Source organism: Pantherophis guttatus, chromosome 1, assembly GCF_059756535.1.
Source record: "Pantherophis guttatus breed Tessera chromosome 1, ASM5975653v1, whole genome shotgun sequence".
NCBI classification, from domain to species: domain Eukaryota; kingdom Metazoa; phylum Chordata; class Lepidosauria; order Squamata; family Colubridae; genus Pantherophis; species Pantherophis guttatus.
In genome coordinates, this window is record NC_142063.1 from 117,772,314 (window position 1) to 117,799,311 (window position 26,998).

The 26,998-nt window shown below is 42.7% G+C and overlaps 1 protein-coding gene across 1 annotated transcript; it reads left to right on the forward strand.

Annotated features, from left to right (window-relative positions):
• On the forward strand, positions 1–26,196 carry CHPF (chondroitin polymerizing factor). The gene is made up of 4 exons (XM_034433795.3): positions 1–1,141; positions 14,470–15,034; positions 16,017–16,199; positions 22,064–26,196. The coding sequence occupies exons 1-4, from the start codon at positions 837–839 to the stop codon at positions 23,327–23,329; spliced, it is 2,319 nt and encodes a 772-aa protein (XP_034289686.2). The 5' UTR covers positions 1–836; the 3' UTR covers positions 23,330–26,196.
• Positions 26,197–26,998: the final 802 nt, after the last annotated feature.

A 26,998-nucleotide genomic window follows, 5' to 3' on the forward strand; every position in this document is an offset into this window, starting at 1 on the left:
ACGGTCGCTACCAATCCAGATTGGGAAATGCATTGCCCGTCCTCCAAGAGATGCCAAGCCTCGAACACCTCGAGCCCTGGCAATCGGCACCCAATAAAATCGGCGCGGCGTTGCACAAACGAAGCGGGAGCCTTTAGGTCCCCCCCCCGCGCGCCCGCTTTACGACCCCGTTTTCTCTCTCTCTCTCTCTCCCGAATTCAATCGGGCTCAGGAACCTGGAAAAAAAAGGCGGGGCCACGTTTTTTTTTACGGCCCGGGGATTGGCTGAGGAGGGAAAAGTGGGCGCGGCCGGACGAATGACGTTTGGCGGAGAGGGCGGGACTATCCAGGGTGACACGTCGGACGGCGGCGCCAGCGCCAGCGGCGACTTCTTCCAAGAGAAGCGGGAGTGACGTTTCCGCGGTGCTGCTCCCGATCAGCGAGAGGAGCCGAAGGACTGATTTCCTACTCCCCCCGCCCCCCCCTCCCGCAATTCTTCTCTAGGGCCGGCATGGAACGGCTGGACCAATAGGCGCTCTTCCTTCAAGGTTCCGGAATTGGGCCGGGCCCACCTCCTCCTCCGTTACTTAGCTGCAGCCGCCCCTCCCTCTGTGCAGGACCCCACGCCGGTCCCCCCCCTACCCCCGTCTCGTGGGAATGGTCCCCGGCTGCCCCGATCCCCACGAGTGCTGTGTTGCGGGTTAAAGAGGGATCTCCCTGGTTCTCCAACCCAGGACCCCCCACCCACCCACCCCTACCCACCTTCCTTCGGCTCTTGCTCCCCCTTTTGTCCCTTTTAACTTGGTCCCCCCCCCACCCACACACACACCCTTCGGGTCTCTTGCCCCACCGGTGCCATGCGCTTCTCTTCGCTCCTGTCGCTCCTGCGTCCCGTGGGGCCTGTGGTGGTTGGGGTGTCCCTTGGTTTCACCCTTAGCCTGCTGAGTGTGACCTGGGTGGAAGAGCCGTGTGGGCCCGGCCATGGCAGCTTCCGCGAAGGGGGCCTGGAGCAGCATCAGCATCAAGGAGGGCAAGGCAACGCCGCCCGCAAACCCAATTCCGTCTCCGGGGGGCTAGGCACCGAGCCCGAGCAGAGCTTTGAGCCCCGCGTTCTGCCCTACAAGCCTCTGAACCCAGGGAAAGCGACCAAAAAAACCATCAGGTACCTAATGGGGAAGGGGAACTGGGGAGGTTTTTTGGGGGTGGGGGGAGAAAAAAGATGGGTCTAGAACCCAAAGGGGATCGGAGTGTGTTCTCGGTGTAACCTCCGCCATCATTTCTTTATGTTGGGCATCCTTATGAACAGGGAGCCTTATGAACAACCTGTGGCCTTTTTTTTGTGGATCAGCCACTGGTTTAGGCCTGTAGGTAGGTCTGTTTAATTCTTGGCCTACCAGCATCAATATTTAACCAACAGGACTGATTTCATATGACAGCAGTCTTCGGAATGACATCGGAATAGCCCCACGAAGTACGTGGTAAGAAAATGAAGGTTTGAGGGCCAGTTTAGGGTCCCACTAAAACCATATTGCTTAGGGGTTTAACCTTCTGGTTTTAATGGACCTGAAACCACTTTGAAGGTTTGAAGCGTGACGGTCTTAAAGTTTTAAAATAAATGCAGGTAGTCCTCGACTTACAACAGTTCATTTAGTGACCGTTCGAAGTTACAATGGCACTGAAAAATGCGACTTAGGACCGTTTTTCACACTTATGACTGTTGCAAGCATCCCCGTGGTCGCGTGATTTGCATTTGGATGCTTGACAATTAACTCACATTTATGAGGGTTGCAGTGTCCTGGGGTCACGTGATCCCCTTTTGTGACTTTCTGAAAAGCAAAGTCAATGGGGAAACTAGATTCACTTAACAACCATGTTACTAATTTAAGGCCTGCGGTGATTCACTTAACAAATGTGAGAAAAGTAAAATGAGGCAAAACTCACTTAACAAGCTTCTCACTTAGCTACAGAAATTTTGGACTCGGTTGTGGTTGTAAGTTGAGGACTACCTGTACATATACATGTGCTTGTGTTTATCCATTGGCTCTGTTTGGAAATGGCTGTCACTAACAAGCTTGGATAACCAAGCTTCATATGACTTGTAAACCTAGGAGAAGCCAATATATATATATTGCAAACAGTTACCAACTTGGAAATAAAACCCTAACTTTTTGAGGGTTTTTTGTGCCCACAGAACCAGAATTCCAGAGTCATAAATGATATAGACATGGTTTACAAACCACAGGTGACTTACTGGCTGCACTATTCATGGACAAAATCAGTATGTCCTGATGCAAACCTTAGAGTGATATAAAACTGGAAATGTTAATTCCTGTCCTGCCCAAAACAGAGACTCATAGAACTGGAAGGGGCTTTGAAGTCTTGTAGTCCGACTCCCTATAAGGTCTGCCTATATAGAACATAGTTGTATTTGTGGTTCCCAGGTCTCATGGCCCATAGCAGACTGCTTTATTAGATAACATAAGTGCATTTAGAAAATAAATAGTATTTTGTTCTCATTTACAGTATTATGCATGGCTTTTTTTGCCATGCATAATACTGTAAATAAGAACAAAATAGCAGGACCTTCAGAACAATGTACAATCAAATTTTTAAGAAAATAGGAAAAAACCTAAAATAATAAGAAAAACAAAAAGTTTGTTAAAGGTGAACCATAACTATCAGAATTTATAAATGTCCTGCCAAAAAACCTTGCTAAAACCCAGTACTACTTGGAGGTTTGGTTTATTCTAGAAGAGAGGTTTTTTTACAACTGAGTTGCTACTAGAGAAAAGGTTCCAGTTCATACATCTGCTGACTGGGTCCCCCTTGATAATGGGATATGCCATTAAGCCTCAGTGGAAAACTTTAAATTAGGCAAAAGCGAATATGAAAGGAAACTATAGACTCAACGTGGTTAGAGATTTATAAGTCAAAATCAGTAAACAGTGTAGCAAATCAAACTGTGGCCAATAGTAGACATATAACCAGCATGACTAATAATCATTGATAATCTTTTCCTCTATAAATTTGGCTGAGACTTTTTTTAAAAGCTATCCAATCTTACATCCTGGACTAGTGAGTGTCATAGCTTAACTTGCCTCTTGAAGGATTAGTATGCTTATAATCATAATTTAGTTGCAGCTTCCTATATCACTGTGATACAGTTGAAGGAAACTCCTAGTTTTAAAGAGCTTAGAAGGATTTATGCCTTGTTTTTTAAATGATACCCAAGATGGGAGGAAAAGGGGGGGTGAGGGCAGCATGATCCTGCAGGGCTGTCATTCATGGGTTTCATATGGTTTTGTTTTTTCAGAGTTGTTCTCTGGTAGTGGGGCTTGAGCTTGATGGATCTCTGCACCTGATCCCCCACAGGAAAACTTTGGGCTGCACTCTCACTGTTCAGGAAGTCCTTCTGTGCAAATAGTTTCCTTTAGAAACAGGTGGGCTAGAATGAGAAGGAGTGCTGATGGCAGTTGCTCCCACAAACTAAGTAGTGTGGCTGTGGCTTATTCTGAGAAGGCTGGAGGAGAGGGCTGAGTCACACAACTGTTTGGGCTCTTTCAAAATATTTTCAGACAGTGGGATTTTTTTTTGTTTGTTTTTTTTATTAATGCAAGGGCGGACAGTAGATCAGGATCTGCTGTTAGGTTTCTGGGAGATTTGCAGAGGATTAGGACAAGTTTCTAATTCCTTGTTTCCTTTAGCAACAATGAAGTGCCTCCCCCCCACCCCCAGTCCTAAATAATGCTGCAGAATAGTGCAAAAAGGGAAGAAGTCATCCAAAGTAGTCTTACCACCCCTTTTATTTATTTATTTATTTATTGGTTCGATTTATATGCCGCCCTTTTCCAGAGACTCAGGGCAGCTTACAATGCATTAAGCAATAACCTTCATATTTTTGTATATACCTGCTTAGTAGGGCTTTCACCCCCCCCCCCAAGCGGTGTTCTTTTTTATACAAAGTCAATTTATTGCCCCCACAATCTGGGTCCTCATTTTACCTACCTCGAAAGGATGGAAGGCTGAGTCAACCTTGAGCCTGGTGAGATTTGAACTTGCAGTAATTGCAGGCAGCTGGTGCTACTTAACAGCACTTTAGTCTGCTGCGCCACCAAGGCTCTTTTATTGGCAAAAGGGTTGAACCCTTTTAATACTGATACCCAGAACAAATACTGAGGTGAAAGTTATCTGTCTCCTCAACCTGCTTTACAGTAGTTGATTGATTTGTGTGGTTAGTAAAAATGAAGCACATTTAAGCCTGAAGTCTGCCCATCTTTGGAACAGTGAATGTAGAAATAATATGTCAAGGCTTTACACATTTTAAAAACTGTGCAGAAGAAGTGATTCAGGTTCTATTTATTAAGGCATGCAAGCTCCAGCCTCCCTTCCACCTGGCTTTAAAATCACCTTAAATATGTGCTGCTTTAACTATTTCATTGATTAGAACAACCACATCTTTTTTGTAGGTTCATGCAGAAGTTTGAATTGCTTGTACAGGTAGTCCTCAACTTGTGCCTGGATGCTTAGCAATCATTCAGAGTTACAATGACCTCTCTGGGGACACCCAGTTCTGAAGTTGTAATGGTTGCCTCCTCCCCCCCACTCCCCCAATAACTGCATTTTGTGTGCATGGCAACTGGCCCACATTTACAGCAGTGTGCTATAGTCAACATATCCACGTTTTACAAAGTTTTTGCCCAAAACTGGCATTTACTTCCATTTTTGGCAAAAACCACCCCATAACAAACAATTTGTTCACTTAATGATTGTGGTGTTTACTTAATATCTGCTGCAAAAAAGTTGTAAATATTGGGTCGGTTACATGGGTGACCCATTTTATGACCATCATGACTTAAGACTATAATGGGCAGGGTCTGGGCAGGCAGATAGTCTGTATAGATATATAGTCTATATCTGTTTATTATCTATCTATCTATCTATCTATCTATCTATCTATCTATCTATCATCTATCTAATCTAGTCTGAAGCACTTTTCCAAATTGTATGAAATTATGCCTAGCTCTAATAGACATCTCTATTTTATTTTCAAGCAACTACAGTATCTAGTTATTTCAACCAGATACTATTAATATCTTACATTTTATTGATTGATTGATTGATTGATTGATTGATTGATTGATTTGATTTGATTTGATTTGATTTGATTTATATACCGCCCTACTCCCGAAGGACTCAGGGCGGTGAACAGGCACAAGATAAAACACATAGAATACAAAAATTTAAGAGCAGAAGTAAAGTCGAATTAAATCAATTTAGCCCAAGACAAATTTAAAACCCCAGGTTAAGAACAAATTAAAATTTACATTAAAATGTATATTAAAAAGAGAATGGGAGATTTTACAGATCACTTTCCCTTACTTTTAATTCATCCATATTGCAGATAGGAAAAACTGACATTGGGAAGCAGTGGCTGGCTAAATCTAGCTAGTGAATTCATAACAGAGGCAAATGAACAACAAATGAAGTGCTTTATGACTTGTATTTAGGTCTCTTAAATATTATACAATTTATTTAATTCAGGCATATTCTTTCATGATAGCCCTTCTCTTGCAGGGACTCTGCATTCCTAAGTATTATCTTTCTTTTTTTTTTTTTTTTGCATTTTAACACTTTTTAAAAATTGATAATAACTTTATTACATTCTAAACAAGAAAAATAACTGACAGAAACTAATAATTAAGATAGAAAAATGAGTAAGAATAAAAAAAGAGAGAACACAACCAAAAGTACAGAGAAGAACAAAGAAAAAAATATTTGGAAATGGCTTCCGACTTTCCTTCATAGCAGATAAAAATACAATTTCACATTAAGCTCTTTACAACATAATTTTCATTTTTCTATTATCTACTGTTTTTTTAATCATCAAATTCATATGTCTGCTATCTTAAATACTCTGAGGAAAAAAGATGGGATAAGAATAATTTCAACTCTCAGAAGGAGTACTTTGTACTGAGAAAATGCATTTCTCCTGATGCCACTTCTGTTATTTGTAGAAATGCTCTAGTTCCTTCCCCCATCCACACAGCAAAGTGTGTCAAATGTTACAGTTACAGCTATAAAGCCTATGACTGCTCATACATCTATTTTGTGGCAAGGAGTAGAAAGGGAAATTAACCGTACCAACAAAATTCCTCTGGTAGACCTCCAGCCATTCCTTGTGATTGAAGAATTTACTGCTTATTGAGCAGGAATTGCTTGTCTATTATTGTCTTAAAGAATAAACCAACAAAACTCTTTTTATGCAGTGCTGCTCACCTCCAATTAGTACCTTGACTATATACAGGAATAACTAATGAGGGCTAAAATGCATCTGAGGCATATTTATAGATACATTTATGGTCTGAGGCTTCTGGCCACAGAATTGGGTAAAAACATTACAGAAGCACCTTTTCTGGCCTTACAAACTATCTGGTCCTGTTTTATCATGCTGTACTGCCATTAATAGTTAATTTGTTGTGAGGCAGAAAATTTGGAATTGTGCTCTTCCAAAGCCTTAAACTCTTCTGAAGACAATGTGAAATGACTGGACCTCTTTGCAGCTTGGGGGAAAAGACAGATTCAAGAAGATGGAATTTTCCCCACTTCTGACGTCGCCTTTCCCTTTCGGATAGCATGGTGCTCCCCAAAAATTGCATCAGAGCAAATACCGTCATTGTATAAAACCAAAATAAAACCCTTTCCCCAACTTCATATATTAGTCCAAATTCCAGACAGGGAATAAGAAGGATGATATAAAATTGGATATGTAGTTAGGTGCCCTCCAGATGGTTGGACTCCAGTGATTTACCATCCTACTTGATCGTTTAGAGCAGTGTTTCCCAAACTTGGCTATTTTAAGATGCATGGACTTCAATTCCCAGAATTCCCCAACCAGTATGCCTGGTTGAGGAATTCTGGGAGTTGAAGTCCATACATCTTCAAAGGGTCAAGTTTGGGAAACACTGGTTTAGAGTCAGAGACCCAAAATCTAGTTATCCTAGGACGCAAGCAGTTGGTTATCTAGATGCACGGTGCTCATTGTCTTCTTGCTACAATTGGTGCTTGTGTAAAATAAGTTGCCATTGTCCCCAGCTGTGTAGCTGAGTAGCAGAGGAGGTAGTATATGCCTTGTGAATTCAAGAGGGGAAAAGCCAAGCTGATAAGTAGTTGGTTACCTAGACATACTTAAGCTCTCTGCATCCATAGCAGTAGGAGAGTAGGCATGCAGAAAGATAATTTTTGATGTGGTGCCATGTTGGATTGTGCACATCTTACTGAGACAGACAAAAGACAAAACTAAAATACGCCTTGCTGTCACCATCCTGGATACGTGGTGTTCAAGGTAACATATGGCTGCATTGAGGCATGTAGCCTCTACTCATCTCTCCACTGTTTTGCTTAGTTTTTCGTCCCTCCTCTCATTTGAGAACAATGCGAGTATGGAAGAAATGGGTGCAGTGATTTCCTAACGTTCAATAATGACCTGGGTGTAATTGAAAGGAAAGAAATGGTCTTTTAGGTAACTGAGCTAAGAGTTGGGAGAAGGATTTTTCTGGAAATTTTTCTTTTCCATAAATGGTATATTGAAGCCTCTTGTCTCTAGATGGGGTTGTTCTGGCTTGTTCTCAGTACTTCCCTAAATTTGCTTTGAGGAGGGCTGTGGTCAGCTGCATCCTGAAAACACCTAATGCAGCATCCCTGCTCATAACTTTGGCATTCAGACCAAAGTTTGATAAGCGTCTTAAGGATGCAACAAAAGATTCCAAGGTCTATGTAATCTGGACAATCCCCATTAGTTTTTGCAGGGATCCTTCCCTTTTGTGTGTAGCAGCCAGAGCAATGTTGGATGATGTTGAGGTCACTCTAGATTTCCACATTGTGGGTGGATAGGTGCATGAAGGAGAATACTGCAGATGGAGGAAGGTAGGAGATTTGCTAATCTCCAGTTGCATGTTCTTTTTGTTTCCTTAATTGTTGCTCACTTTATTATTTCCTTTCAGTAAAGTGTCAGTTCCTCTAATTATAGAAACATCTGCTCTTCCAAGAATGTTACAGAGATGCTGTGTATTTAATAAATACTGGTGGTTAATTCTACCAATTGCTAGCTTCGAAGGCCATATGACCTTCTGGGAATTTGTCTTTATCACTATATGTTCTCTCTTTACCTTTCTAATGCAGTCTTCCCATTCAGAATTGGCACTTTATTTCTCTATCCTCAACGTGCACACGATTCTTTATTCCTTACTTTCTGACAGCAATGATCTGAACCTTTTTTCATTCCTCATCTTTGTTCCTTTTTGCCATCTGCATGAGGATATATAACAACTTAACATTTAGGATCATGCCCTCTGCTGCGTTCAGTTTCTCTTCTGGAGGCCCCAAATCCAATTTCTATGTGCTGGGTGAGATCAGCAGCAGGGGTCCTGGAAGGAGAGATTGAATGAGTTGTGTTTCCACAGGAGAGAGCAATGAGGAGGAAGTGGAGGCTTTGAATGAGTCTACTGTGAATGAGGTTAGAGATGGGAGTGGCTGGACAGCAAGAACTTCCTGCTGCATTTGAATTAGAAAACTCTGAAGCTAGTTGTAGAAAAAGGCCATCTGTTTTCCAACACTGTAGTATTAATATTGAGCCAGGTAAATGCTTTCGCCCATCCTTTGCCTGACCCAGTTCCTATGTATTTTCTCTTACTATGAGGATCAGTAAAACTGTTATAGGAAATCAAATCCCCTGGAGCATAGCAAACAAGAGTTGTACATTCATGAAAGACATCTCATCCTCCTTTCAGAATTCTTGACAGGTTGCTCTGCCTTTTGATATTTTAACAACTCACAACTAAGAAGACAAACCAGCATGATTTTTAAGTCAAAGAATTCACAGGCAACATTTATCAGAACTAAGCAGTTGTCTGCTTTTATAAAACGAGAAACGACATTATAAACAGAATTGATTGCCGATTTTTTTTCTTTTGGTGCTTGAGTAAATGAACTCTTAGCAATTCCGGATGTGTTCTTTAATAGTTAGAGATGCTTAGGCATATAATAGGCTTCTTTAGGCATAAAGAAGCTTCTTTTAATTCTGTGATGGATGGTAGTAGACTAGTTAGCTCTCTGACGTTTTTGAAGGATTGAAGAAAAAGTAGGATACGAGAATATATAAATTTAATTTATTTTAATATTGGCTTGATTTGTATGACATACTGTTTTTATGTACTTTTATATTCTCACAATACTTCCTGAATATATAAAACTAATATTCTAATTTTTCCTTTCATTTAGTGATCTTTCAAAATACAGGATAGGCTTTTCCTAATGTCGAGGCTTTGTTTAGACTACAGGATGATACTACTTTGCATTTCACAAATTATGAGTTGCCAATCTCAAACATATTTGGGAAAAATGGACAAACCCAGTGTCAAAGCCATTTCTCACCAGAGAAAAATAGACTTGCCATTGCAGAAATGAAATTATGATGGCAGCACAGATTCCTTGGTCACTGAATTCTAATTGTAACACCCTCCCCTCTTCTTCCTCTTGCTATGCCCTTCGTGCTGCCCTTGCTATATTCAGTTCAACTGGAGATTATGATTAAGTCTCTCAAGGAGACTGATCTGGTAGTTGCAGCCAGTGTCACCTGACCTGGGAAGGAAAGAGTGCTGTACTGTACTAAAACAGATTGGATCAGGATGCCTACTCTATGGCTTTTGATTCATTTCTTTGGCTGGGATTCTGGCTTACAGTTGTGTATACAGTAGTCACAATACTGTACACCGGAATCACTTGACATCACTTAATCATTTACTCACAACATTTGACAGGAGACAACTTCTGCCAGACATTGTCCTTTGAGGAAATCCTTGACTTGTCTTGGCAACAATAATCTCCTTCAGAGAGTGAAGGAAGACAAGATGATCAGCTGTTCCTACTTGATATTAATCAACAGAGATGACTTAGCTGAGGAAATGGAAGTAACAGGTACACTGGAGGGCAGTGACAGTGTAAGGTTGGAGTTTCTGATTTTAAGAGAAATAGAAAACAGAGATTAGTCAAACACATATCTTCAGAGGTAGATTTTAATAAATTTAGAGCAGTAATAGGATTCTTTGGGAGGAGAAGCTAATAGGAAAAAGACCTCAAGAAGGATGGGAATTCCTAAGGATATAACATCAGAATGCAACTAACCATATGTCCTTTATTATAACGGACTGTCCTTTATTTCAGAAACTAATCCGTTAGATTTCTTCAATTTTATTTTCTTAATTTGTTCTTGAATTTCCCTTTGTAAAGCGAAGTTATAAACGAGCTTCTTTCAGATTTGCTCCCTTTTCAGGTTTGTCCTTTACTTTTTCAAGAAAATATGAAGATTGAAAACTATTCCAGTTAAGATAAAAATGGAGGGCATAAAAAAAAAAACCAGTGGGGCTGTACAAAAAGCTTACTGAAAATCTGAAAATGAAAAGGAGGACATAGAGGAAATAGAATGAAAACCAATTCACAGAGGGATGAAGTTGAATTCTGTTAGAAATTGAACACCCAGAGTAGAAAATGGTAAGAATAACAACAACAAAAAAGACTGGCATAGATAGATACATTCAAAACAAAAATAAAGACTGCGTGAAGTAGGCAAAATGGTACAGATACTCAAGAAATAGTAGAAATATTTTCTCCTATTTTAATAAAATCTTCAACAGAAACAACGTGTTCCATTTTGAAAATCTAAAAAGCAGGGTGAAGAGGCAGGACAAAGCTTCACATTGATAGAAAATTGAGGTGATACTGCTTGATTTTGAATGACTTTAAATCTTCAAGGACCTGGTAAGCCACTTCCAAAGGTACGAAAGGAGGGATGACCAAACCCTTTTATAACGTCCCTGAGAAAAACTTGAGATTTGATGAAATGTCTGATGCCTAGAAATATGGACCCTAACTTCAGAAAGGAGAAAAGAAAGATCCAGAAAACTACAGATAGTTGATCTGACATTGATAACTGGAAAGGTTCTAGAGCAGATTATAAAGAAATTGACCTGTAAAGATCTTATTATTTATTATTATAACATTTCTGTATTATTATCAGACATCAGCATGGATTGACCAAGAACAAATTTAATCTCATTTTTGACATTCAATCTCATTTTTGATTGGTAACTTTCTTAACTGAATGTGGGTATACAATGGACATAACCCAGAACCAAGAGAGATCTAATTTTCAAGTTAGCAGACATAATTGTGCCACTCTGTTCTGCATTAGTTAGACCTGTCTTGAACACTGTGATTAGTTCTATGCTATGTGCTTTAAAAAAGGAATCAGGCAAAGAGATAGAAATGATCAGGGGACTGGAAATTAAGACCTATGAAAATAAATTAAATGTACTGGGTATGCTTAGACCTGAGAAAACATCAAATACCTGAATGATGGGAACATCAGAAGATGTTCTCTCTTATTCCAGAATGTAGGCCATGGAATAGCAGATCTAAATTACAGGAAGGCAGATTCCAATTGAATGTTAAAAATAGACGCCTTATCGTAAGTGCAGTTTACCAATTACCTTGACCACTACTAATAGGCTACTTTTTACTTAATATGTTCGAATAGAAGCTATATATCCATCTTTCTGGGATGCTCTGTTTTGGATTACTGCACTGGGGAGGGTTATATTTGATGGCCTAAATGGCTGCTTCCAATTTTAAGATTTCAAACTATGTGGCACTTTACAAAGTCATTTTTTGGGTTATAGAAACTGAACGTAGATATTACTGTGGCATTGCTGTTATGCTGGATAGTTCATCTTGGATGGAATCTGCTTCCAAAACTAGAAAATGGAATCACGTTTCCTTAGTGGAAAGAATTACCACATTTTTCGGACTATAAGATGCACCTAGCTTTTGGGGAGGAAAACAAGAAAAAAAAATCTTCCTCTGCCTCCCAGCAATTTGCCTCCTTGCAGCAAACAACCTGGTTAGCTTCAGCACAACCTGATTTAGCATGAGCAGCTGATTAGCAGTTAGATCAGCCCCTCAGAATACAGCCTATCAGCTGTTCCTAGACTGCGGGGATCACCTATTGCCGTCACCGCCCATTGCTGCCGCTGCCTATCCCCATTACCTGGAATGGGCCAAAACTCGAGTGTGTAGAGGCTGAAAATGGGACATGCAGAGGGCGAAAACTGGACGCAAGGAGGCAGAAAATGGGATGCGCGGAGGTCGAAAATGAGGCGGCAATAGGTGGTGGCAATGGGCGGTGGTGATTCCCACAGCCTAGAACAGCTGATAGGCAGTATTCCGGGAGGCCAATCCAACTGCCAATCAGCTGCTCGTGCTAAATCAGGCTGTGCTGAAGCTGACCAGGCTGTTTGCTGTTTGCTGCAAGAATTGCTGGGAGGCAGAGGCCGAAGGATGGGGGTGGGCGGGGCTTTGGTAACATTCACTCTATAAGATGCACAGACATTTCCACCCACTTTTTGGGGGGGGGGGGAAGTGCATCTTATATACTGAAAAATACGGTATATGGAAAAGTAAACCTCAAGGAAAATTGAGAGTTTTTTAAAATGAGAAATGAGTAAAGAACGTTGAGGGCAATAAAATTGCTCTCTGGTAAGTTCTGAGGTTTGCCTAACTCCTTTTTGGGCTCTCATTGCTAGAATTATAGTTGGATCCGGTGGCCACAATCTGCTTGTTCCAGATTGTGTATGTGATTCACAGTTGTTTACATAAATTTATAGGCTCCAAGTCTTGGCTGTTTGTGTCCTTTTCCAAAGAGCAGGGCTAAAGAGTTGACATTCTTCTACCAACTTGATTTGATCTGCCAGGATATTATTAGTCCTTCCCAGACAGTGGGACCCCTAATGCCCTCCAGACTCTGACCTGTTACGGTCATCACCTTGTTCATGGTTTTCCAAAAGAGGCCCCTCTGACAGCATCTCATTTGAAAACAGATACTTTGCAACACATTAAAAGTTTAAAAGGTTTTTTTTCTTCTTTACCCAGCACTCGATAGTTAGCTGGTTGGAAGCATCTACTGTACTTAATTGTAGGGAGCCCAATGTCTTAACACAGCATAACATTCTGCAACATTGCTACAAACACAGTTTAGCATTTTTGTAAGCATAGTACAGTGCTCTTCGAATCAAGTAGGATTTTAGCTTTTGCTAAAATGCAACAGGTTGATGTAATGTAATGTAATGTAATGTAATGTAATGTAATGTAATGTAATGTAATGTAATGTAATGTAATGTAATGTAATGTAAGTATCCTTTAAATAGGTGTTGATTCCTGGCCCTGACTGGCCCTATAGTTTTCTTGGCAGCATTTTTGTAAGTGGTTTGCCACTGCTCTCTTCCTAAGGATGGGAGAGAGTGACTGGTCCAAGTAATCCATCTGGCTTTGTGCCTAAAATGGGACCAGAACTTTCCTGGTTCCTAATCTGGTGTCTTTAACCTGGCTCTCTACTTAATGGAATATACAGCATTATTCCTGATGAAGCAATAGTAATGTACGTGGTATTTTACAGAGTAGGATAGCCAAAAGTATGAAGCCCTTCTCCCCACCTGGGGGTGTAGCTTCCAGATCAGAAATGTGATGATGGGAAGAGAAAGAAGATAGAATGCAGCAGAAGTAAAGATAATAGGGTATCCGTGAACCTGTGTGTAGTACTAATATATGCAATAACAAGAGTAAGTGTGTCTAATGACCATTGATTGTTGGGAAGGAGCAGGGTATGGCTGATTAACTGGTGAAGTGAATAGGAGCAGGTCACACAATATCAGTTCACTGTAAATCGTATTTATTTATATAAAGGATTATGTGTACATGGTTCCAGTGCATGGAACCATGCACTGAACCAATGTTTAGGCATAGGGATTATGATTTTTATATAAATACGGAAGTCTCATCAGTCTTGCCCACCCAAATATAATCTCTTGTTACCTTCCTTGGTTGGGTGAAGATCAACATGATTTTCCTCAACCATATGGAGTCTGTATTTTCACAGGCATTATATATGCTATAACTATAGCACACAAAAAAAGCAGATTTTACCTAATGCAGATTCTTCTGTGCATGAGCAAGCAGGGATGAAAACAGTGGATTTTATGGAAAAACTGGCTCTCCAAATATGTCGGTTGTCAGTGCCTAACTTCCACTAGGTGGTGCCTATTCTTCAAATAACCTGAAGGTGATTAGTGAAATAAGTAAAACATTTTTGTCCTTTAAGCATCCCAACCTCCAAATGCTATTCTGACCTTGCTGGTAAGATGGGAACAGGCTATTTGGCATTGGATCATTTCTTATATCATTGGGACAACAAATGTTAGGACTGGGACGTTTTGATAATGAAACTGTTTGCACATCTTTTAGAGATTGGCCAATTGCTATGAATTGCAGGGCTGAGGTGCCCTTTCCTTGATTGGAAAGGTGTGATTGTTGGAGGAGAGGAGACTTAACTGTCTTGTTTTCTTTTCTTTTCATTTCTTCTGCATTCCCTCTCTACTCCTGAAGGACCCGATATATCAGCACAGAGCTGGGCATGCGGCAGCGTCTCTTTGTGGGTGTGCTGACCTCAAAGAACACGTTGAACTCGCTGGCCGTGGCAGTGAATCGTACGCTAGGCCACCGGCTGGAGCGCCTGATCTACTTCACAGGCACCCGGGGGCGCAAGGTGCCCCATGGCATGACGGTGGTGACGCACGGAGATGAGAGGCCCATATGGAACATGTACCAGACTGTCAAATACGTGATAGACCACTACCTGTCTGACTTCGATTGGGTGTTCCTGGTGCAGGATGATACTTACGTCGAAGCCCATCGGGTGAACCACTTGGCCTCTCACCTCAGCATTGACACTCTGCTCTACATGGGCCGACCTGAGGAGTTCATTGGCGGGGACACTCAGGGACACTACTGCTACGGCGGCTTTGGTTACCTGCTTTCTCGAGCTTTGCTCCTGCGTTTGCAGCCTCACTTGGAAAGTTGCCGGAATGATATCTTGAGCGCACGCCCTGATGAGTGGCTGGGCCGCTGTATCATCGACTACACGGGAGTAGACTGCGTGTCGGAGCAAGAGGTGAGGCTTTCTTCCCTCTGAGGTGGCCATGCCTCGTTTCCTCCTTCTGTGGGAAGAGCTTGGCCTGTGCGATACCTTCACAGTCACCGTTTTTGAGAAAAGGAAAAGAGGGGAAACTCTTTGCTTTTAGATTTTTGGGGGGTTCAGGAGTGGGGAATTTGTGGGGGGTGGAGGGGTGTTTGGGGATTGTTATGTGTGTTGGGCCTGGTCTTTGGGTGTTATGTGAATTTCGTTGTATGGGTATACTATGTATATACGTACAATGACAATAAAGTTATACTAATTATCACATGAGGGTTCAAAGAGTTATCAGATATTTCCTATTCAAGTTATCTTAAAACCTCATTGGGCTTTTAGAATCAAAGAGAAGTGAGTTGGGTTTTTGTTTTCAAATCTGAATCGTTTTGAAAGAGGAGCTGCTTTTGGTGGAACATGTTTCCTGTTGGGACCTTTTCACTGAGGGGATGCTATTTAACTGTTGTTTTTGTAGCTGTAACTACAATTTTAGTTTGGGCAAAAAATTTTCTTTCTGGTTAAAAGGGAGGCAATATTCTGGTGCTGTCTCTCATTGTGAGGAGCCCTTGAGTCTTAAAGTAATTAGTACTCTTTCTGTTCCCAGTGAGAGCTAAATAAAAGAAAAACATATTTTAAAAATTGTTCAGTTCCATCCCATCCCCAGACCAAGGAGCAGGATGACTCGAAGAGTGGTGAAATAAGTAAAAAGCAAAGAACAAGAATGATTTGGCCACTAGATGTTTTTATTCAAAGAAGGCGGTATTCAAAGATCAGGAGTGACTTGAGAGAACAGTATGCTATGAAATACGTTCTTGGTCATATCTGCCCTCCAGCTGAATGCTGAGCTTCTTCAGCAGTCTTTTGTTTTGCTAGCAAAACAGAGAGAGGTGCTGATTAGCCTCTGGGTATATTTGCTGGAAAGGCTGAATTCCCAGACTGATGTGCTTCTTTCCCTCTCCTCTGCCAGGGTTTACGCTACCATTACTTTGAGCTTGGGAAGAACACAGACCCTGAAAAGGAGAGTGATCCACAATTCAATGCTGCATTCACTGTTCACCCAGTGCTGGACCCTCTCCAGATGTATCGGCTGCACAGACATTTTGCTCGTGTAGAGCTGGAGCACACTTATCAAGAGATCCAGCAGCTACAGGTAAGGTGACCAGGCTTTGAGATTCTAGGCCTATGAGCGGCTGATCCAAGGGTCCCTTTGACACATTCCTAGCTTTCATTTATCAGAAAAATCAGTCATGTTGAGCAGTACCCATATGAGAACGTTCTTCTTTAACCTGGTGGACTTCAGCTCCTGAAATTCTACACCCAGTGTGCCATTTTGTGGAATTCTGGGAATTGGAATTCAACATCTCTGAGGAATTGGGAAGAATTATAATCAGAGCTACTCCCCCTCTCATATCTGTTAAGATAGAAGTAGACCAGCTGTCCTTTGGCTAGATCTCAGGTTCACTTTGTTCCTTCTTCTAATAAGAAGGAAGAAGAGAAGATGTTGAGATATTGAAAAAAGACAAGAGAGAAAATTTGTGCCATCCATTTCTGGCTCTGGTTCTGGCTCCGATAATTGTTGGCAATTCTGCCTTCTGTTCCCTGGCTACTGAAAAATGTGTCTTCTCTAATGTGGGCAATGTCAAGCTGCTTTATTTTTTTGAACTCAATACAATGTTGGAAATAAATTATGTAAAGGGGCTATCCATCTACCTGTTGTCCGGTACCAAAGTACCAGTAGTCCTTGGTTAATTACAACAATTGGGATTTCTTACTAGCTGCAATTCTGGCACTGTGCTGCATAGTGATGGCAATTCTGGCACTCCCAGTTGCCATTGTTAAGCAAATACCCGCAGGTCATTAAGCGAGGGCATCATGTGGTCTCTATTTGCAATCTCCTGCTAGCTTCCCCACTGATTTTGCTTGTCGGAACCGACAAAGAAAGTTGCAAATGGTAATCACGTGATGCAGGAATGCTGTAACAGCTGGAATTCTGAGGGCCTGTTATAAGTATCACATGTTCAGTGCCATCGTCCATTTCAATGGTCACTGAATAAGTGGTTGTTAAGCAAGGACCATTTGTAATTCTTCAAAAACTGAACAAAAGAGGACCAAATTTAGCATGTTAAAGAAATACTGAGTTTGAAAATGATCTGGATCAGGCTAGGGAGAAAGGAAAGGCAGAAAAAGTTCTTCCGTGGATCCATGTGGGAGAGGCAGTTAGGCGGCTGCTCAGAATGTTGCCTTCTGTTCCGGTCTGAACCCGTTTCCTCCTGTCTCCGCATCTAGAGTGAAGCTGCTATGAAGGGGCTGGAAAGAATTCCAGAAGCTACATTCTACAAGCTTGTTCTTTCTAAACAGAGAATATTGACATCTATATTTTCCTGTCTGCTTCTTAGCCTTCCTTATCCCCTGCCACATTCTCAACTCATTAAGCAGTACAGTTAAAGAGATTATTTTAGTCTTGAGTGGCACATCGGTAAACTGATCTCTATGTTCACCAGAGCTCTGAATTCTGACTGGTTGGTTTTCTCCTGAAAATCAGCTATATAGGAGAAAGGGTCAGATTTTGAAGGAAAATATGGGGTTTATTTGCTTGCGTATGGGCTTCCTATTTCTCCTGACCACCGTTCCTCGCAAAAGCCTTTTCTTGTACTCAGATTACATTTGATATGCTAACGAAATAACAGAGATGGAAAGGACCTTGGAGGTCTTCAAGTCCAGCGGTCCACAAACTTTCTGGCTTGGCAGGGGGGCAGGGGATGATTCTGTGTGGACAGCGGGCGTTTGCGCTTGCGCCCATCGCTCACACAAATGGAGCTGCGCATGCGCTCGCCAACCACTTCCACGACCCGGTTCCCAATGGTCTGGCGGGTTGGAGACCCCTGTTTTAGTCCAACCCCCAGTTCAAGCAGGAGACCCAATATAATTTCAGACAAATGGTTGTGCAGTCTCTTCTCGAAAACTTCTAGTCATGGCGTGCCCACAATTTCTGGAAGCAAGTCATTCCACTGATTAATGGTTCTAACTGTCAGGAAATTTCTCCTTAGTTCTAGCTTGATTTCTCTTCTTGGTTAGGTTCCATGCATTGCTTCTTGTCCTGCCCTCATGTGCTTTTTGCGGCCTCTCCTTTGTGGCAGCCTTTCAGATATTGGCACATTGCTATCACGTCACTCCTAGTCCTTCTTTTCATGAAACTAGATATACCCAATTCCTGCAATCCTTCTTCCTATATTTTATCCTTCAGTCCCCTAATCATCTGTTGCTCTTTTCTGAACTTTTCATAGAGTCTCAACATCTTTGGAGAAAAAGTTATTATTCTTGATTTGCAGGGATAAATGAGTAGGCAGAAGAAGGATTAACCTTCCCCCCCTCTACCCCCACTAAGCAGACATATAGTGAACCAACAACTTTGATTCTCTGATGGACCAACAACATGCAGGTTTTCAGTTGATGTTGGCTTCTGAAAGTTTAGATCAGGGGTATCAAACTTGTGGCCTGTGGCCAGATGCAACACGCGCTGGCCACGCCCACCCCCGGTTTAGCGAAGGGGGGAAAGTCGCAATAATCACAACAACAACCTGACACCATGAGTTTGGCACCCCTGATTTAGATGTATTTGCTGACATTTCACTGTCAGCATGTTAGGTTTTTTTTTTTAAATGTGGAAATTAAAAGTGTCTTACCTACTCTGTTTCCCCCAAAATAAGACATCCCCTGATAATAAGCCCAATTGGACTTTTCAGTGCATAGCAATAAGGCCAAGCGCTTATTTCAAGGTTCAAAAAAATATAAGACAGGGTCTTATTTTCGGGGAAACATAGTAGATAAAATAAGAATTTTTTCCCATAATAATTTGTCCCATTGAATCTTACTGTGTGCATTCTTATAGCAGTTTCCTTATTAGAAATTTGGCAAAGGAAGAACGTAGAAGTTAGCTTGCTTCAGGAAAGCTGCCAGATGAGTCCAGACAGGAGTCTGTTGTTGCTAATTTCACTGCTGAGCCTAGCGCTGGCTCCCAAAATTAATCTTGACTCATAGTCTGCAACTGTGAATTCTAGAAGCAAAGAGGTTTTTGGCGTGACTGATGCCTTCATAGCTCTACTGTTACTCTTTTAGTTTATGTAAAACCAGCAAAATACAAAGACCCAAACGCAGGCTTGCAAAATGTGGAGTCATCAAGACATTGTCGGTTGTAATACATCATGTTTCATTTAATAGTATTATATTAATATTTTTCACTATTACAGGTTTTCTTTCATTCTTTCTATTGCTGTGAATTAATATAGGAGTCTAGTGCCTTGGGTTACAATAGATATTTATGTGATTTATTTCTATCAAGTCTCCACTATATTTATAAACTGTTTCATTTAACTTACGTGCAGTCTTTCGAGCAATAAAAATGAAAACACATTTTAAAATAACTGGACCAAAATAGAGAAAGAGGAAGAAAGAAAGCCTATCCTTTTAGGGAGGCTGTTTTCAGTGGGGATTAGAAAGAGAACCTGCTGCTTGGATGAATTAAGTCTTTGAAAACCCCTTGGGAAGGAAGCATGGCTGGTATTCAGTTGTCACCAAGATAAGGTGTAAATGCTGACCATTGGCTGGTATCTGAGTAGATAAACTACAGGAGTAACTATTTTACTCTAAATAATCAAAGGGTCTGGAGGCTAAATCCTAGGAGAAACGGTTGAGGAAGCCAGGCATGTCTAGCCTATTGAAGAGAAGGATTAGGGGGACATGATAACTATCTTCCAGTACTTGAGGAGCTGTCACAAAGAAGAGAGAAGTGAGTTATTCTTATTCTACAGGGCACCAGAGGGCAGGACAACAAGTAATGGATAGAAGCTTGTCAAAGAGAGATCCAATCTAGGACAAATTTTCTGACAGTGAGACCAACTAATCAATGGAATAGCTTGCCTCCTGGGGTCGTGGATGGTCCATCACGCGAGGTTTTCAAGAATAGACTGGACAACCATTTGACTAGGATGGTACAAGGCTCCTAGAGGTGGACTAGAAGGCTCCTGAAGTCTCTTCCAGCCCTATGAGTCTGTAATTTATTGTGTCTGCTCCTAACTAAATGAATCTGCTACATTTAATGATTAGAATGTATTAATTGGGCAGTTAACAAAAATCCAAATGCCATGATCTTTTCCCTGAATTTTGAAAAATAGTTTCCAAAGGTTAATAAATGCCATTGTAAACTCCCTCTGATAAATATTGTGCTAATAATCTCACTCCTAACCTGTTGCAGAGTAAGATATAATTTATGGGTCCTTCTCCTCCTGTTTTAGATTTGGGTCTCTTTCTAAGTAGTGAGCAAGTAGAAGGTGAGGGGAGGTTGCCGTATTAAAGGATCTTGAAGTTCTGTCGCTAATGCTACATCCAGTCTGTTCAGGGAGTTTTTATGTCTAGACCAACCATTTGACAGAAATGTACACCCAGAGGATTGTATCATAATAGAAGCAAGTATGTTGTGCAAGCTTTGATGGCAGAACTGAGCCCGGGGCCAGATTAAATTGGAATTATTTTTGAGGAATCACTAATTTGACACGTGCATGCCACCATAATAAGCATTCAGCAGCTAATGTGGCATAAATTAAATGCAATATACCATAAAAAAACAGACAGTGGAATTTTAGTGCCGTGGAATTGAAGACCTATAAAAGGAGGCTTGGCTTTAAGGCTTAGTGTCTCAAACATCAAAGCCTCCAATGTTGTTCGCACTGCAGGAGATGGCTGAAGGCTTCTGCAGACTTCGATGGATGTTTCATAATGAAGGTGCTACTTAGAAAATTAGGTTGTTTGGGCCTTGTGAAGGTTAAATGATTCCTAATCCGTGCTCAATAGTTTCTTTTCCTGCCCAGTGGATTACAAAAATCAAATGTATACATTTGTCCTCAAGGTATCAAAATAAGGCACTTAACTATTTTGAGCATTGCTCTTGGCTGAATGTATCATGTGCCTTTCCCTTCCATACTCCGAGTTGTCTATGCTATGAAAGCAGAGAGATGTGACACTGCCAGGAAAATAGTAGCTCACTGAAGCAGAATTAAGCAAAGCAAAGATTGAGGGGCAGAGAATGAGAAGAAAGTGACCCCTTCTCACATTTTGTCATTGGGCATTTACCGTAAATAACACTTGTTGATCCAAGAAGCATATATCCATACAGACCAGCATTGCTGTGATTAAGCTTTGGGGGAATTGTACACATTGGATAAATTGAGAATGAAATTACAGCGTGCGGAAATATAATCTGGACCACGTTTTCAAGTCAAACAGCAAAGAATAATTGTGCTGTGTAGACATTAGTTTTGAATGCAAACATCCTCGGCTCAGTCAAGACAATTCCAAAAGGAAAAGAAGTTCTAGTGTAAACAGGATTGAGTTATAAAAAGTGGGACGACAGAGAACGAGGTGGCTGGATGGAGTCACTGAAGCAGTAGGCGTGAGCTTACATGGACTCCAGAGGATGGTAGAGGACAGGAAGGCCTGGAGGAACGTTGTCGACGGGGTCATGATGGGTCGGACATGACTTTGCAACTAACAACAACAACAACAAATTCTAAATAGCTTCTTTTTAGCCCCTGGGAGAGGGAGAGGGAGATGTGATCTCCAGAATTGAGCTCTGATTGTGGACATGCTGCCACCAGGTGGCAGAACAACATAAGGCTGCCACCCTGGGTGTTTCCTGATCCCTCTTTCCTGCTATGAAGCAGAGAAATTCAGTGGCCAGCATGGGGAGGGAATTGTAGGAAGTGGCTTTCAGTCTGGGAAATTTGAATTGGAGTCAGTATGTAGACTTGGGGTAAGACTTCACCTATCAGCCTTTTCTTCCCCTGCCCCAACAAGTTTGGGGCAGGCGTTAGCAGCACCCAAATCAGTTACGGGTGAGGTCTGTTACTGTCCATGGGAATCAGCATGGTTACATCCGAGTCTAAGTCTTAGGGCCCTTTTGGGGTTTAGCCGAGAAAATGTTTCTGAACTTACCTTAATGTTCTTACCTTGTTTTTGCAGCTGGAGATCCAGAATACCAGCAGCCTTTCTGCAGATGGGGAGCTGAGTAGCACGTGGCCTATCGGCATTCCTCCACCTTTCCAGCCAAAGACCCGTTTTGAGGTGCTTCACTGGGATTATTTCACCGAAGAGGCGGCTTTTTCCTGTGTGGATGGGGCTCCCAAGTGTGAGCTCCAAGGGGCAGACGCAGCTGATGTAGCTGACGTGGTTGCCGCGGCTGTGGAAGAGCTGAACCGCCGATACCAGCCGGTGCTACATGTGCGCAAGCAGCAGCTACTAAACGGCTACCGTCGTTTCGATCCTACCCGGGGCATGGAGTACACCTTGGATCTGCAGTTGGAGGTTGTGACCCAGAAGGGGCACAGCCGTTCCTTGGTCAAACGTGTACATCTCCTGCGCCCTCTTAGTGAGGTAGAGATTATCCCCATGCCCTATGTAACAGAAGCCAGCCGTGTCAATGTCATCTTGCCCCTGACAGCCTCAGAAAAAGACTACGCTGCCCATTTCCTTGACGTTTACGCTGCAGCAGCCTTTGAGAACTCCGAGAATGCCGTGTTGACCTTCCTCTTCATCTATGATCCTTTCGAAGCCCAGAAGGTGGCTCAGAATGATGTTTTTGGGGCGGTGAAAGCACACATCACAGAGTACGAGCGGCGCCACCCTCAGGTGAAGATTCCTTGGATTAGTGTAAAGACGGACGTGCCCTCCCAGATTAAGGTGATGGACATCATCTCAAAGAAGCATCCTGTAGACACGCTCTTCTTCGTGGCTGGAGTGAGCACTGAAGTCACCACTGAGTTCCTCAACCGATGCCGCATGAACACCATCAACAGCTGGCAGGTCTTCTTCCCCATCCATTTCCAGGGCTACAACCCCACAATTGCTTTCCACAACCAGCCTCCCCCGCTTTCTGGCTTAGACCTAGTGCGCGACGCTGGCCATTTTGATCGCGAGGTTTTCAATGAAGCTTGCTTTTACAATGCTGACTATATGGCGGCACGCACCCGGATGGCAGCCGACGCCCAGGACAACGAGGATCTCCTGGAGACCATGGACATCTACGACCTTTTCGTCAAATACTCCAATCTGCATGTCTTCCGTGCGGTCGAGCCTGCCCTCCTGCAGCCCTTCAGGCCCCAGATCTGCAATCCCCGGCTGAGCGAGGAGCAGTATCACCGTTGCGTGCAGAGCAGCTTGGAGGGCCTGGGCTCCCGGTCCCAACTGGCCATGGTGCTCTTCGAGCAGGAGCAGGGCAACAGTACATGAGGCCAAGCTCTCCCCTGCCTCTCTCAGCCCATCCGCTTCCCTACGTTCACTTCCTGACATGGCAGAGGAGAGCTGAAGATGACTGCTTAGGCTCTGAACCTCGGGTGTCCTGGCTGGCTTTACAGATGGCACTGGGGATGGTGGAAGAGAATGGAAATGGGCGGCGTCCAATCCCACTCCGGGGCTGTCTTGCTCTGTTTGTTGAGGAGAAGCTCGACCTCTCTCTCAGGCGACAAGGGCTGGCAGGCAGGATGGCTCGGGGCCCAGTTCCTGCCTGGTGGCTGCCAAGACAGCTAGGAGGGTTCTCAGAAACATCAGCAAAGATGGGGTGGTGTTGATGTGGAGAGGAGGCTGGGTGTCTGGTTTGTGGGACCACTGGGGGACGCAGTGCTAGCCAGCCCCTAAGGATTGCTCGGTTTGGGGAGCAACTAAATCAGTCTTCTGGACTTTGGTTTGCAGCTGCTCATTAAGTGGGTGGGAGGGCTAAGGGATCCCTGTTGTATTCTATTTGTCCTGTGACACTCTTCATGGAAACCGTGACTCGGGCTGCTTTAGCCGCTGCTTAGGATCAAAGGGGAAAGGGAATGATTGCAGCTCTTGCAAGGAGAGCTCAACTGCCCCTTAGGTCAGGCTGGTTCTGGCTCTGAGGGGTCAAGCCCCATTTCTGCCCTGGCCTGCTGCCATTTTGTTTTCTGCTGCTGTCTGCAGTTTTGTGTAGGTCTCGCAGCCTGATGCCCTTGCCCAGAACTCAGAGGGCCATGTGTTGGCCAGCCTGGCATTGGATCAAGGAGCTGGCAAGCCCAGAATGGAGGGAAGAGATGGAGTTTGGCTCTCCAGTGGGATTATATTTAACGTGACTTCAGCGATTAAAGAAAAACCCTTACATTTTAATAAACTGGAGTGAAAAGCAAGGTGCGTCTTGATAATTTTTCTGTTATGGCTCTGTATATGGCAGAGAGAGATTGTGGAGCAGATGGGGACTATTTATACAATGGAACTTCTGGGAAATCAGTGTGTATTCCCTAAAACTGGAGAAGAGCAGCTGGATCTTTTAAATGAAAGAGTCCGAAAAGAACAGCTGTGGAATTAGCATCTTAGGTTTTACTATATGTCTAAAACTACGGAAAAACGGATAAAACTAACTGCTGCCTATAAATCGCAGTCAGCCTTTGGCTATGCTGCTCCAATTTTATAGAATATTCTCCAAGCCTATTATTTCCTGTTGGAGAATAGTTATCGATAAGAGTCTTTGTAGTCAGTGGGAAAACTAAAAATGGATTTGGAAGCTCAGTTGAAATGGGAAGACGAGTCCACAAAAGAACCTGTGGAATGGAAAGATATGAAGGACTGGGTAGAGGATAGATGAAGACACCGAAGCTGAAGGAAGAAGAGAGGAAAGTGTAGGGCAGGGCTCTCCAACTCCCGGGCTGTGGCCAACTACCAGGCTGTGGCCTATTTGGAATTGGGCTGCGTGAGTGACTGGTTGGAGTGCGTGCGTGCACTCAACTCAATTTCTGCAAGTGACAGGCCAGTGGCCACTCATGCACATTTGCGCTTGCTTGGCACTCGTGCAAGTTGAGCTGTGTGCATATGCGCCAGCCTGCCATTCGTGCAAGGGCTGAGTGTGCGTGTGTACCGGCCTTTTACTTGCATGGCTCAGTTCCCCTCTCCCCCTCCCCACTTCAGCCATGCTGGTAAGCTGCAAAGGCTGGGGACCGCTGGTCTAGGGGATTTCCAGGCCCCACTTTCAGACATGCTGCAGTGGAACACCCGGGAATCTCAGGAGGCATTCAAAACATCCCTGCGTTGCCCAACATGAAAGCGTTATGTCAGTTTAGAAGCGCCACTCCTGTAAGCTTCCCTCATCATACACATTTCATAGAAATGCATGACACTTTCTTTGAATTTGGGGAACACGTGCACAATATTGAGGTTCAAAAAGGGAGATTACATTTTTCATAGCCTCTTTTGGGTGCTGCTGTGGCTTTCCTGCTGTAAATGTCTTGTTCCAAGATTCTTTAACACGGTGTTTTAAAGCTATACATAATCTAGGTTAATTGTCGAGAGCTTGCATCCATATATATGGGGAATTAAACAAGATCATTGATCAGGGCGCAGAATATCTTAAACTCGGGGCTGGAGATAGAATGGAACCAGTGCTATTCAGTGCTGTAGTGTAGAAGTCACAAAATTAGATTTTCTTGGAACAATTTTGTGGTGTTGGAAGGAAAGCTGCAGCTCACCCATATGACCACAGATGCTCTGAATACGTTTAAGAACCTGCATTGCCAGCAAGAACAAGTTGCATAGGATATATGAGAATAAACTCTCCTTTTTACCTGGCTGGCCTCTTGATGTCTTCGTAGAGACATCCCTGTCATTTTTACGCCAAATAGTAATGGAATAGTTTGCCACTGTCTTCTCCCAGGATGACTTTTAAAGAAAAATACCAATCTATCTTATAGTTTTGATATTTTCTGGTGGTCTCTTTTGCAAATACCAAGCAACTCGAATCCAGGTTCTCTTTCTGGGATTGACCAAGGCTGACCAGTTTAATGAAGCCAAAGTGACCTCTAGTTTTCAATTGTTTGCTTTCAAGTGGAATGTATCTGTGTATATCTTGCATCAAATTCAGAAACAAGTGGGAGGCCAGAGTTGATGGGAGTCATTGGGACACAATTTGAACATTTTTCATTTATAGGCAAGATTGGTTAATAGGTCAGTACCCTATTTGCTTAACAATCTTGACAACATTTTGGAGAGCTCATTATAATAAACATTTCTTTCACATTTACTGTTCAATGTTTGTTAATATAGGGAAATGAAAGGGCGTCCTGTCACCCAAATAAAGAGAGGGATTTAAAATGCTTCTGTTTTGTCTGGCTTCATTTCTAATATTCATCTTAAAATATGTAGATCTATGAAGACCCAGCTTGTTCTTTTAGGAGTCCTTGAGTGGATCCATAAGCCCCTTTGAAAGAATCCTAAGGATGCTCGAAGTTCTCCAACATCTCCAAGTATTAAATTGGAGTTTTCCAAGGAATATCGCAGTTGAAGGCAAGACTAGGAAGTACAAAAAAAGAAAGATATTTCTGAAAGACAGCTGTAGCATGCCACCTCTGTATCATTTCTAGGAACCTATATGTGTTCTGACCTAGGCTTCCTGAGTCAGTAAAACACACAAATAGTCCCAAAAGTCTCTTATTGCAACAGCTGTGAATTCTGTTCATTCACAGATGAGTCCCAAATAGTTGTAAAGAGTCCTTCGGGATAAGGCTGATAATCATCCACCTTTATCTCCCTTGAAAAGCTGCCAAAGACCTAATTGGCAAAGCCACACAGAATCCAGAATCAAACAGAGCTTCAGACTTTAAACTGAACAGAATTAACAATGTTGCTTCCTGCAAAGGCCCATGTGATTTTGCTCTTCTTTTAAGTCTTATGGGAGGGGCCAATCATCTCCAAGCCCTACTCCCAAGTCATCCCTTTTGTTTTAACTGTTCTTGCCTTCTGGCAGCTCTCCACATGCTCACACTGGGAACAGGCTCCCCTTGTTCCTCTGCCTCGCTGAGGTCCGACTCTGGAGGCTCCGGAGGCAGCACATACCTCCCAGATGGCCCTTTCTCTGCCTCCAACACAGAGCCCTCATTCAAGCCTTCCCCAGACTCC